This window comes from Talpa europaea (genome assembly GCF_964194135.1).
Source record: "Talpa europaea genome assembly, chromosome: 10".
Taxonomy (NCBI): domain Eukaryota; kingdom Metazoa; phylum Chordata; class Mammalia; order Eulipotyphla; family Talpidae; genus Talpa; species Talpa europaea.
Genome location: NC_140077.1, coordinates 64218030 through 64232412, shown reverse-complemented (window position 1 = coordinate 64232412; position 14383 = coordinate 64218030). Strand labels below are relative to the sequence as shown.

The 14383-nt window shown below is 47.6% G+C and overlaps 1 protein-coding gene across 1 annotated transcript; it reads right to left on the bottom strand.

Annotated features, from left to right (window-relative positions):
• Window positions 1–189: 189 nt before the first annotated feature.
• On the bottom strand, window positions 190–3849 carry YPEL1 (yippee like 1; the record flags this gene model as incomplete). The annotated part of the gene is made up of 4 exons (XM_084244726.1): window positions 190–279; window positions 1682–1790; window positions 2350–2393; window positions 3733–3849. 4 exons carry the CDS (start codon window positions 3847–3849, stop codon window positions 190–192), a joined length of 360 nt encoding a protein of 119 aa, XP_084100852.1.
• Window positions 3850–14383: the final 10534 nt, after the last annotated feature.

Genomic DNA, 14383 nt, shown 5'->3' with positions numbered 1-14383 from the left:
TGAAGGGACGAGCATGTACACGAGGAGCACGTGCTGGAGGGACACCTTACCCAGGACAGGGCCGGGAGGGGCCTGCCTGCCAGGCCGGAGTTCAAAGGGACATTGTCATCCAGGATGCTCCCAGGTTTCCATTACATTTGCAGTCTCTCTCACAAAAAAAGTATTCAAAAGAGAACAGAAAGTTTCACTTTACTCCCAACCATTGTCTTTGATCATGTGGGCAAGCTCAATAATAAATTTTCCTTCCTTATATTTCTGACTGCTCTCAAAGGCATGTTCCTTGAAAAGAAAAAAAGTAGAGAAAAAGAATTTCAGGACAGAATCTGTTTTCACTGTTCAATGTCATTACGCTCGTGATTAGGAAAATAAGTCTATAGTGCTACATCTGCCCAGATGTTCCCTGAGCCTTGGATCTCAATGCCAGGGGCCTGACAGGGACGGTCTCAAATGACAAGCTTGTGAGGGTAGGCTTTATGCTCCTTGTCCAGCTATGGTTAAACTTGTAGGGAATTCAAGTGTGTTACTAAGCACCTTGTGCAGGGAAATTCGGGAGGTAGGAAGAGGAAGAAGCTATTTCTTCCAGGGACTCCAGGTTAAAGGAGAGTGGCGTCAGCTACACCAAGAGCTCTAGGGACAGTTTGAAGATGGTGGAGAAAGAAAAAGCCCTTTGCTGGAAGCAGAGTGTTGGGGAAGGGAGGGGACAGGCTGAGCTGGTAGAAGGGCTAGGGGAGTGGGCAGACCTTGCTGAGCCCATCTCCATGCAGGGGTGGCATCCCCCACTCTGATGCACATGAGAGACCAGAAATGAACAGGAATTCCAGAAAGAGGGAGAGCAAGTGGCCCTGATGAAGAAAAGCAGCATGGCTATAGAAGACAACTCCCAAGAAGGCAGGCCCACTCCAAGATGGACCTCTCAAAATGCTAGCACCTAGGGTGGAACGTGCACCAAGTGGCCAGGGGTATGGGGTGCATAGGATTTTCACCAGGACAGAAGCCAGGGCAGAGGTGCAGGTTCAGAGTTGTCAACAGACCAGTGGAAGCAAGCTGGGATCTGAGGTCAGGCAGGGGGAGACAGAAACAGGGAACACTGAGGAGGCTTCTCCACAAGCTGGGAAGGCCCGGCCTTGGTGGGGTGTCTGCAGGAAGCTTGGGGCAGGAGGAGAGGAGCCTGAGGTAAAGGCTAGAAATGGAGGGGTGAGGGGTGGCAACAGTCAGCTCAAGGTCCCAAGAGAAAGAGGGGGTTTTGTCTTTAGACCCCAAACAGGTGCTGGGTGTCTGTGGTACAGAGGGGCCAGCTGTGATTGCTGTTCAATGCCACCAGGTACCCTGGGCCCTGCCTGCCAATAAATGTCCCCCGGATGGAGAACAGCCACCCTCCCAAGAGGGGTCCAAAGACCAAAGGATTCATGGGGTAGGGCCCTGTGTGTCCCCACCTGCCACCTCAAGCACAGCTGTTCACCCTTACCCTGGGAGTACAAATGTGCCCATGAGATTATGCCACTTTGAATTGGTTCAAAAGAAATTCTATATTAAGACATGTATTCTTTGCACATAGCAGCTATCACACTTCCAGGGGAAAGTCTCACTCCTTTGTAAATTGGTCTCATGTCCATTGATAGCACATTTATTTATTACAGTAAATCTGTGTTCTCTAAAATGTCAGAATAAGATGGCTACTTACATATTTCCACCCAAGTGTGGTTTTGCAGTTTTCACAGTAGATGTCTGCAACAGCGTGTAAGCCCGTGAGAAGGACACGCTCCTCTGCAGGGCCACAGCCCACGTTTACACTGCAGGGAAGGAGGCAGGACACTGGACACACATCCTCCTCTCCCCTCCTGAGGGCCCTGGACTGCAGTGGCCTGGAGGGTACCCCCCAGCTCCCACACTGGCTTCCAACTTGGGTGCTTATTATTTCTCCAGCCAACTGGTTACCAGAAATGTTTCTTCTGAAGCTCCCATTTTCCCCCATCCCTGCCCACTAACTACTTTTTATGCGAAGGAACAACTTTTTATTTCCCCACAAGAATCCCAAGATGGGACAGGCTGTGGGGAAGCGGCCACAGTCCTACTGTTCCATAGCAGAAATCCCAGTCTACCACAAAGGGAAAACAAATCACCCCATGTCTGCGGGAGCTCATTCTTTGGCTAAGAACATTCCTTTGGTAACTTTCTGGCTAGAGAGCAGGATCCTTTAAGATCACATAAAAGACACTGCCTCGTTCCAGACCACTGGTGAACTCTATTTACATATCCTGGCCCTGAATCATGCAAATGGATGCACAGAAGCAATAAATGTAACCTGACAGTGGACACAGCACGTCTATACACTGTGCAGGCAATACTCACACAGAATTGAAGAGGTAGGCTCGTCCCTGACTTCCCTGAAAGGACTGCAAAGAAAAAAAAAAAGTTTTAAAAGATTTGCTGTGGTAAGACAGAAAATGATGGTGGGGTCTGCGTTCTGGAGTGAAAGTGGAGCAGTGTTTTGGGTCGGGGCCCTTGCCGTGAGTTGGGGCTGCCCTGCAGAGCATACAGCAGCTCAGGGGAAGTAGTGACCACTGGCTGTGGGCCAGGCGCAGCATGCTCCTGGAGCCCCAGGGACTCCGCAAGCCCAGATTCACTCCTGACACTGCTGCTGCTAGGGTGGTCCAGGGCTCAGACAAGTCACCAAGTCACACAGCCCAGTCTGGAGGCCCAAGCAGCTCTGCCTTCCATAACTCTAAGTGGTGTTTATGCTGAGGCTGTCTGGGAAAGCAACCAGAAACCCCAGAGGCCTGAGGGCTTCCGCCTCCGACCTGAGACACTGAAGGGACAAAGGAGCCACAGAAGCAATGAGAGAACAGAAACTCTGCCTTGTTTAACCGTTTTATTTTAGATGAACAGAAATGAAACAATCACTACTATTTAGTAAAAAAAAGCCCAAAAAACAACAACTAGATAAACGTGTTTCTAACTGAGTCAAACAAGAAGTCTAGGCAGAGATTCCTGAAAGGCACAACCTCTTGATGGACTTTGCTTTTGAAGGAGAACGAGGCTCTTGGAGCCCAGGAAGGCAGCTGTGGGCATGAGTGGCTGCTCATGTGAGGGCGGGGGGTGAGGGTGGGAGTGGGGGCAGGCACTCTCGCTATTTCCTTGAGGGAACACTGGCTCATCCACTCTGTTTACTTTACTTTAAATATTCACAACTGGGTGATTGTAAACATTAATATGCTAATAAGAATTTAACTTAATAAGAAAGAACTGGGTATTCTTTTCACTTCTCTGAGGCTGCTCCTGTCCTGCACAATGTCCAGAACTTCCCTCCTGGGCATTTTCCTGAAGATCCCAGTCCCCCCGCCCCCAGTAGCCTCTTCTTAACCATTCTGAATTTTAGAAATGTCTTAGCTTCCTCATTATTAAACTATTCCCACAGATTATCCAGACTTCACTAGTTCTGTTAGTGTTCTCTTGGTTAACAGTATGTTTAATGACAAATAACTGAGTCATCTCACTCCTCGTGATCTTCAGGGGTCCTGGCTGCCAGGCCACCACAGGCCACTGCTTACACAATCCAAGTGCTGACACATTTGATCGCACTTTAGACTTTCATCCATGCTGCCCAGGAGGCTCTAGACTTGTAGGACACAGCACACTCAGGAAGTGATGCGATGGTTAAATATTCATCTACTAGCTAGCCACCGTATCACTGTGGGTAGGGCGTTCCCTCTACTTCTGGACACAACCACTTGCCTTGGAGATCAGCTCATCGTGATTGGCCAGGTGGGCTCTGCAGTGGACACAGCTATATGTTCGGTGGCAGTTAGGCAGATAAGCTTGGAAAGTTTTGGATTTTGTCATCTTCACCATCTCTGCTGGGCACACCTCGCTCAGCTCAGGGCTGCCACTGAAAGAACTGAGGCTCTGCTGGATTCTCTGACAAAAGAAACACTGGAATATGCGTACAAGAGCCGTTGTCGTGTGGCGAGCGTGTGGCACTATCCACACAGCTGGGGTGAGAGAACAATGTCACAACCTGTCAACGAATCAAGACAAAGTAGTGTGTTATGGAGAGAAGGAAATACATCTGCAAGTTGTGCTTATGAAGAGGTGCTTTATGAAGAATGGGGGAAGTGTAGAAGTTAAAGATTTATTTCTTTAATATTAACTATACATAAAATACTAATAGCTAATACTAATAGCTAATAATACTAACAGGTACTCACTATTGACCACTCTAGTGGAAGTGGTAGTTGGAAGTGGTCTAGTTGGAAGTGGTAGATAATTTACTTATATACTCAGATAGGTTTCAGTATCACAACCTTAGAGAGACCCACCCCATATATCTCCATCTCCCACAGAGCTTATCAGAATTTTGTAATCCTGTATTAATCTGATTGATAAATTGGTTTGCCAGAGCCCTCATTAAATATATTAAAGGATAGGACATAAGCTCCTTAAGGGCAAAGTCCCCCAACTTCTTGGTTATCTCCAGCCCCAAGCAAAATACAGGTCATATAGAAGGGCTCAATGAGGGCCTCCTTGGTGGTTTAGGGGTTAAGTCTTAGCACTATCACTGTGACAGCCTGAGTTCAATCCCCGGCCAGGGAGCTGACCCACATATTGAGCAATCGACCGCTCTTGTCTCACCCGCTGCTCCCCTCAGCAGTGTATTTCAGTCAATCCGCCTGTTCTGCTCCCCACTCTGTCTCTGGTGAATCCTCTCACCCCCCCACACCTCTGGCCTACACCCCAATTCTTGCATGCACAAATAAACAAAAATAATAAATCTTAAAAAACAAAACAAAAAGGACATGCAGAAAAAGGCGCACCCATCCTGTTGGTGGGAATGTAATTTGGAGCAGCCTCTATGGATAATGGTATGGAGATTCCTCAAAAAACTAAAAATGGAAACACCGTATGACCCAGCAGTTTACCCAAAGAATATGAAAACACTAGTAAGAAAATATTTATGCACTCCTCCTGTTATGCACAGCAGCATTGCTCACAATAGCTAAGTCATGGAACTAACCTAATGCCCATGGACAGAGACTGGATAACGAAATTGCAGAATATTACTCAATGAAGTACTATTCACTTATTTAAAAAGATTAAACAGTCCCTTTTGGGATAAAATAGATGGATTTTGAGGTAATTATGCGAAATGAAATGAGTAAAAAGTGAAAGACAGTTACTGGATGCTTTCACTTATTTATGGAATATAATCAAAGAAAACAAAATACAAGAAAAATACCTCTTAGATTCTGTGGAAAATAAACTGGTTACCAGAGGGGGTGGGGGAAAGAGAGGAAGGAGAGGTCAGAGCAGCGCAGGTGACAGGGTCGTGGTGCCAGAGCTTGGGTGGAAGACAAACGAAGCATGCGCACTCACGTGCTTCCAAAATAATATAATTATGTAAGTTATTTGAAAATCAATGAAATTTGAAAAAAAATTAGACCACACTATTAACTCTGCTAGAATTTTCCTTCAGAGTACTATAAAAGCATTCCTCACACACACAGACATAGACAAACTCTGAGCCACAGAATCCACACTCATTTAAAGTACACAAACATTTGGAAGTCGACATATAGGTGTCAACAAATTACCAAAGACTGAAATCACAGTATATTCTCTGACCAAAATACAATTAAATTAGAAATCATAAATATGTAATTATAGAGAAATCCTTGTATTTCAGAAATTAACAAGCATATTTCGATATGCTTATGAATCTAAGAATAATGGAAATTAGAAAAATTTGAAATAAACCATAATCAAATAACTAAGTAACAGAACTTAAAGGAAAATAATCTTATAGATTGTATATTAGAAAATAAGACAAGGAGGGCCTCCCCGGTGGCGCAGGCGGTTGAGCACAGTGCTGTGAAGCTGTCCACAGCCTCTACAGCGCGGGTTTCATTCCCAGCCTGCCAGGGAGATTCCCACATGGCGTGGCAGACCTCTCCTGCCTCGCCCACTGCTCCCCTCAGCAGTGTATTTCGGTCATCTGCCTATTCTGCTCTCCACTGTGTTTCTGGTGAATCCTCTCGCCCTCCCTCACCTCTGGCCTGTACCCCAGCACTTTTTTAAAATTTATTTATTTATGCATACAAGAGCTGGGGTACAGGCCAGAGGTGGGGTGTGTGTGAGAGGATTCACCAGAGACAGAGTGGGGAATAGAACAGGCAGACTGACTGAAATACACTGCTGAGGGGAGCAGCGGGCGAGGCAGAAGAGGTCTGCTGTGCCATATGAGTTGCTCCCTGGCTGGCCGGCGATCGAACTTGTGATGCAGTGGCTGTGGATAGCTTCATAGGTTGCATCTTAACTCCTTGCGCCACAAGGTAGTACCCCAGTTTTGTGTAAAAAAAAAATCTTAAAAAAAATTAATCTATTTATCTCAAAGATGCAGAAAAAGCATTTGACAAAGTTAATACTTATTCACAATTTTGGGGATATTCCATGTGGATTAAGAATTAAGAAAACTGGGCCTCCCCTGGTGGTGCAGCGGTTGAGCACTGGGCTGCGAAGCTGCCTGCAGCCTCTGCAGCGCCAGTTCGATCCCCAGCTGCCGGTGAGGATCCCACATGGTGCACAGACCTCTCCTGCCATGCCCGTTGCTCCCCTCAGTAGTGTACTTCGTCAGTCTTCCTGTTCTGTTCCCCACTCTGGCTCTGGTGAATCCTCTCACCCTCCCGCGCTTCTGACTGTACTCAGTGCTTGGATAAATAAATAAATCTTAAAAAAAAAAAAAAGAATTAAGAAAACTTTCTTATCCTTTAAGAGGCATTTACAGGGGCTTCCCTGGTGGTGCAAGGGGTTAAGAGGCAACCTATGAAGCTATCCGCAGCCACTGCAGCACGAGTTCAATCCCTAGCCTGCCAGGGAGCAATCCACATGGCACAGCAGACCTCTCCTGCCTCACCTGCTGCTCCCCTCAGCAGTGTACTTCAGTCAAGCTGTCTGTTCTGTTCCCCACTCTGTCTCTGGTGAATCCTCTCACCCCCCCGCCCCCACCACCACCTCTGGCCTGTACAGACCCCAGTTCTTGTATGCATAAATAAATACATCTTTAAAAAAACAAGAGGCATTTACAAAAAAGGGAAAAAAACCACTCACTGTGAACATCATACTTAATGGTAAGTTAGAAAACATTCCTTTTGAGCGCCTCCCTGGTGGTGCAAGGGGTTAAGCATCAGCACTGTGAAGCAATCTGCAGCTACTGCAGCATGAGTTCAATCCCAGGCCAGGGAGGTGACCCACATGGCACAGCAGACCTCTCCTGTCTCGCCCGTTGCTCCCCTCAGCAGTGTATTTCGGTCAGTCTGCCTGTTCTGTTCCCTGCTCTGTCTCTGGTGAATCCTCTGGCCTGTATCCCGGTTCTTGTATAAAATAAATAAATCTTTTGAGACCAGGAATAAAGCCAGGATGCCCTCTATACTATCAGTGTTATCCAACAGTACCAGAAATGTAAGCCAGCTAGGTAAGACAATAGAAATAAGACACAAAGATAAACAGTATTCACTATACAATGCATCCAAGGATAGATTCAAAGACGTGAAACAACTTTACAGAGAGTATTACAGAGCTCTGTGGTATATTACGGAAGATCACAATAAGTGGAAGGTACACCATGATCAGGACTGGAAGATTCTGTAAAGGATGAACCCTCCCCAAGGTTATTTTTTTTTTTTAAAGATTTATTTATTTATTTATACAAGCACTGGGTACAGTCAGAAGCGCGGGAGGGTGAGAGAATTCACCAGAGCCAGAGCAGGGAGCAGAGCAGGCAGAAGGACCGAAGTACACTGCTGAGGGGAGCAGCGGGCGGCAGGAGAGGTCTGCGCGCCATGTGGGACACTCCTCCGATGGCCGGGGAGCAGCCAGGGATGGAACCGGCGCTGCAGAGGCTGCGGGCAGCTTCGCAACCCAGCGCTCAACCGCTGTGCCACCGGGGAGGCCCTAGAAATAAAATTTAATAGCTCATCACACTTCCCTATAAGATAACTATTAGCAAGAATATTGTGGAGGGAGTTTCCACACACGGTATATGCATCCACATCTCTACTAAAATGAGGCCCATTCCTCTTGTCAATATTCAGTCTTTTTTTTTTAAAGATTTATTTATTTATGCATACAAGAGCTGGGGTACAGGTCTGAGATGCGGGGGTGAGAGGATTTACCAGAGACAGTGGGGAACAGAACAGGCAGACTGACCAAAGTACACTGCTGAGGGGAGCAGCGGGCAAGTCAGGAGAGGTCTGCTGCGCCATGTGGGTAACTCCCTGGCTGGCCGGGGATTGAACTCGTGCTGTGGTGGCTGCAGATAGCTTCATAGGTTGCGTCTTAACCCCCTGCGCCACCAGGGAGGCCCTCATTTTTTTTAAAAAAAGATTTATTTATGCATACAAGAGCTGGGGCACAGGCCAGAGGCGTGGGGGGTGAGAGGATTCACCAGAAACAGAGTGGGGCACAGAACAAGCAGAATGACTGAAACACACTGCTGAGGGGAGCAGTGGGTGAGTCAGGAGAGGTCTGTTGCACCACATGGGTAGCTCCCTGGCCAGGGATCGAACTCATGCTGCAGTGGCTGCGGTGAGCCTCATAGGTTGAGTTTAACCCCTTGCGCCACAAGGGAGGATATGCCTCATTTTTGACTAAGGTTACCTTTGCATGCTACAACACAGGTAAAAGTGGAAATATGCCCAGGGTTTTCGGTTTATCTGTAATTTCTCATAAATGCCTGTTATTCCACAGGCCCTCACTGTTCCAGCCCCACCCTGGGGCCCCTTACCTGTGGAGTCGCCAGCTGTTTGGGCTTCTGTCACCTCTACTGAGCCTGGCCCACTCTCAGTGTCATGGTCAACCCTTCAAAGACAAAGTGTGCCTCACACCCTTGAGCCTTAAGTCACATCCGTCTGATTTCCACTACTTGTCACTACCCCTCAAAGTAGGTCCTGCCAGACCCTGAGAAGTGGGCCTAGGCTTTTAAACTCCACTGTTGCATTGGGGAAATCATGGCCAAGTTTTCAAGCAGCCAGTGCACAGGTTTTTTTTTTTACAAGGCCTACTGGCTAATCAGGAAGCACCCTGAAGTAACCAAAAGTAAATGCTGGGTATTCATCAAGTGAATCACTCTACTACAGGACATTATGTTCCCCGGAGTGAGTCTGGAGGACAGTTACCATCCTCCCTCCAACAGATATTAGTGTATGGTAATATTTCAGAGCAAAAATAACATTCTGGATTCCAGAAGTTTCTCTCCTAAAATAAGCAAATGTAATTTTTTTAAAGATTTATTTATTCATGCATACCAGAACCGGGGTACAGGCCTGATGAGCAGGAGGGTGAGAGGACTCACTAAAGACAGAGCGGGGAACAAAACAGGCACACTGAAATACACTACTGAGGAGAGCAGTGGGCGAGGCAGGAGAGGTCTGCCGTGCCATGTGGGTATCTCCCTAGCTGGCCAGGATCGAATCTGCGCTGCAGAGGCTGTGGATAGCTTCACAGGGCTGTGCTCAACTGCCTGCACCACCAGGGAGGCCCGCAAATGTAATTATTTTAAGAGAATGTGAATTAGACCCATGTTCATGTGGTGCCATTATAACACTTCTAAAGACAAAATATCAAGCTCTGACACTCACAGGACAAGAGGAGGCTGGCTGAGGGCCACAGCTGCCTTCCCTTCTCTCAACTACTCACAGGGTCATTATACCCACAGGTGCCAGACTCCAGGGTGCCCCATTCTCTCTTTTCCCGTAGCTGCTTTCCTTTCCTCCCAGCACTATACTACCTCACAGGTAAATTTGAGTCCCAGCCTCCACTTCACCCTATGAAGAGGAAAGGAAGCAATGGTCAGAGAAAGAAGCAAGCTCTTTGGTGTGAGAGGGAAGTAGAGGCTCTACTGGGCTTGGTGATATTTCTGGTGATATTTCTAAGGAAGCAGTGGGAAAGAACGCTGCTCAAAAAAGACACAGAGCATGCATCCCATGGGCCTGCCCTGTCCAGCCTGTGTTTGGAGGAAGCCAAAGTCCAGAGAGGCAGCATATGTAGGGCCATCAACGTTCATAAGAGAAAAGGAAATGCAGCAGCTAGCACTGAGACTCACAAGTGAGGCCAGCACTATTCCAAGCAGATGACTGAGAATCACAAGAATTAACAGCAACCCTGAGAGATGGGTCTGATTATTCACACTGTGCATACAGGGAAACCAAGGCCCAGAAATATTAACACACCTGCCAGGGTTGCACAGGTAGTAGTCTCTGGTACTAGATTCAAAGTCGGAGCATTGATACCCTGAACCAATGTGCCTGTAGTCGTGAGAACAGGTGTTACTCCATTCACAGATATAAAGGGAAGGTGCTCTGATATCTGTATTACAACCTAGCAGCTTGGCAGAGATGCAAAAAAAGTTGGTAACACCTCCAGTAAGGTAGCCATTTGGTAGCAGGGTCAGCCTCCAAAGCACACATCCTTAGATGTGTGCTTGGACCAAGGGTCCAAGTCAGGAATTAATCCGGACTGATTTGCAAGAGTACAAATAACTGGATAAAGACTGTTACAATAATGCCTGTTAAAAAAACCAAACAAACTAGAACCACCTCAAGTCTGATCAAGAGATTAGTCGGGCTTCCCCGGTGGCGCAGCGGTTGAGCTCTGGGTTGCGAAGCTGCCCGCGGCCTCTGCCGCGCCGGTTCGATCCCGGGCTGCTCCCCGGCCACCAGAGGAGGGTCCCGCATGGCGCGCAGACCTCTCCTGCCGCCCGCTGCTCCCCTCAGCAGTGTACTTCGGTCCTTCTGCCTGCTCTGCTCCCAGCTCTGGCTCTGGTGAATTCTCTCACCCTCTCAGGCTTCTGACTGTACCCAGTGCTTGTATAAACAACACAAACAAACAAACAAACAAATAAATAAATAAAACATGCCTCTATTAAAAAAAAAATAGTTAAAAAAAAAAAAGAGATTAGTCAAATGCACTGATCAGCATGAAGCAGAAATACTTCCAGTGTGGGCCTCCAGGTGCCTGCATGAAGGGCAGGGGAGGAGACTTCCTTTTCACTCTGGGTTTTTTGTAACTCTTAATTTTGATACCAAATGTAGATACTGACTCTGAAGCTCACACACAAACAGCAAGTGCACACACAGGCATGGACAAGTCAGAAAAGATGGGCATCAAAGGACAGTGGCATGGGTGCAATGTGCTTCCAGCATTATCAGCCTATCTTTCACACACACTTCTCCCTACAGAATTACTGGATGAAGAGCTTTTCTCCACTTTGCAGTACCTGTAGCCTTGGGGGAGCACCGGAGCCCCTGGGAGGGGAAGAAGACTCCTGCAGTCCCACCACCAGCACAGCTGTACTTAGCTGAAGCCCCCTTGGTCCCCTGTGTGCTCCTATCAGCTCCTGCTTCTCTGGGGAATGCAAGGAACCTGGGTGCCCCTGTCCGCTGGCTCTTGTTCTCCTTTCCTCCTCAAGCCCATCCTCAGTCCTGCCTCTGTGGCCTCCCACCACTCCTGAATGTGAGTGCAATGAGCGGTCTTTTTTTGCCTTTTTTTTTTTTTTTTGTGGGACCCTTGCTGGTGGCCGGGGATCAAACTGGCGCTGCAGAGGCTGAGGGCAGCCTCACAGCCCAGCGCTCAACCGCTGCACCACCAGGGGAGGCCCTTGTTTTGTTTTTTTTAAAGATTTATTTATTTATACAAGAGCTGGGGTACAGGCCAGAGGTGCAAGAGGGTGAGAGGATTCACCAGAGACAGAGTGGAGAGCAAAACAGGCAGACTGACTGAAGGGGAGTGCTGCTCCCCTTCAGCACTGCTGAGGGGAGCAGCGGGTGAGACAGGAGAGGTCTGCCTCACCACGTGGGAATCTCCCTGGCCGGCCAGGAATTGAACCCGCACTGCAGTGGCTGCAAACAGCTTCGCAGCGCTGCACTGAACCTGCTGGGTTTTTTTTTTTTTTTTTTTGCATAGAAGAACTGGGGTACAGGCCAGAGGTGCCAGGAGTCGGGGAGGGTGGGGGGTTAGTGGTGGTGAGAGGACCCACCAGAGACAGAGTGGGGAACGGAACAGGCAGATTGACTGAAATACACTGCTGAGGGGAGCAGCGGGCGAGTCAGGAGAGGTCTGCTGCGCCATGCGGGTAGCTCCTTGGCCGGGGCTTGAACTATGGCAACGGCGCTGGGACTGAACCCCTAGGTCACCTGAGAGGTCCCTGAGCTGTGGTCTTTTTTACTTTTCCCATTGTAGTGAAGCTTTTCAGGTCTTGGCCTTGGAGCACATCCTTGAGCTCATGACAAACTAAAGGGAAAACCACAGGAACTACATAGGAGAAGCAGCTCTTCTTTTCAGTTGGAAGGGTGAGGACTAGACCTATAAGACTATATTGAAGCAGTAGGAAAGAGGTTGGGAATCTTAAACTATTTTTATTAATCACATGCCAAAACATAACCAAATACTCAAAAGAGCCCTGAATTAAGGCAAGGGAAGGGAAAACCAGAAGCAAAGAAGAGTCAACAAAAGGGACTGTGGGCCTCCCTGGTGTTGCAAGGGGTTAAGATGCAACCTGTGAAGCTATCTGCAGCCACTGCAGCATGAGTTCAATTCCCGACTAGGGAGCTACCCACATGGTGCAGCAGACCTCTCCTGTCTTGCCCTCTGTTCCCCTCAGCAGTGTATTTCAGTCAGTCTGCCTATTCTGCTCCCCACTCTGTCTCTGGTGAATCCTCTCACCACCCCCCACCTCTGGCCTGTACCCCAGTTCTTGTATGCATAAATACATAAATAAATCTTAAAAAAAAAAAAGGGACTACTGTTCACAGGAGAACATGCCAAATCAGGGAAGGGCACCATGAAGGAACAAGGGATGGTGAACAATAAAAAAAAAATCCTAAGAGGGCTTGACTCCAACTGTATCACATATTTGGTGCCCAAGCTGTTGCCTTATCTGCAAAATGGGGCTAACACGTGATTCATAAGGGAGTCCAGGGAATCACACAAGATTGTTACAGCAGGACCCACAGGCTTAGCAAGTTTCTCTCAACATCTCCAAACTCTTGGTCTGGGAATCCTGGTCCTGAGGCTCTGCCGGTGTCAGGGTGGAGGGCCCTTTCTGGGGTGTGAATGACAGTAGGTTGGCTCCAGCATTTCCATTTTACTGTAAGCAGACAGGTCCTCAGCAGTGCCAGGTGTCCATCACGGGAGGAATGGTAACTTCTTTCCTGAATGCACCTGAACTACTCACTCCAGAAGCTGCAGCGCTCCGGCTCCCATATCCTGGTGTTTGAAACTTGCTCCAACTCCCCTCAAATCTCATAGCAAAATTCCCACTACCGAGCAGATGGAACAATGTTTCTAAAAAATTTAAATCAAATGAATTTCTAATTGTGTCAGATTATGGCCTGAAAGCAGGAGGGATTCTATTATTTCTTATTCTAAACAATTTTCCATTTAACAGTCTCCTGGGGAGAAAAAAAAATACATTAAAATGATATGACAGCTCCTTCCCCTCTCCATATGGGTCCATTCCTGCCCCCTGACACAGGATTTTTGTGGAACTTAGTAAAGACAGGCCAGAATCAAAGGACAGCACTAGAGAGAGCTTTAGATATTTTAATGCTTCAAAAATGTTAAGACTTAATATCTGGAGTTTAAAGAATGCACCCAGGTCAGTTTTTAATGTTGACAAATGTACCATCTGTCAGACTGGGGGAGGCAATCTTCTAGGCCTAGTCCTCAGCCTTTCAAATGGAAACAGGGGCAGCATCTCCTGCAGTGCCTGTGGTTTTCCCCGGACACAGGGCATATTGGAGCTGTCTGGACTATCTGTGTGACTTTCAAGTAAATCTAAAGTTAATTCCAAAATAAGAATTTTAATTAAAGCACAGAAAGATTGTTGCTCAGATTGGTAATTAAGTTCATTTGGTTATTATGTTTTGAGTGCCCGAAAGACCAGACCCTGTGCTACCTGGTTGTTTAAAACACAGTTCTGCCCTGGTCCTAGCCCTGATGGATTCCCACAGGTAGGAGATACTGTAACCCCGTGAGATGCAAGGGGAGGGAGCCTACAGTTTTAGGAGAGTGTCCGGACTGGCACTCCACATACACACCAGTGCTGTCCCCCTAGAGCTAGGGACAGGAGGAACCAGTGCAGGATTATAAGACTGAACACCACCAGCAACAAACACAGCTCCTGGTACAGGACAGGGGCTCACATCTACTAGAACTCCAGAGGGAACGCAGGTGATGGGAGAGGGACAGCTTGCTCAGGTACAGCAACTTTAAACTTTCCCAATGGAGGTAAGCCTCATCTTGAGGCTTGGGTAGAAACTGAGGAGAGTGAGGGGCTGCTGAGTGCAAAGAAAATTCTTCTTGCCAAAGAAAACAGCCGATTAATGTGGGTACA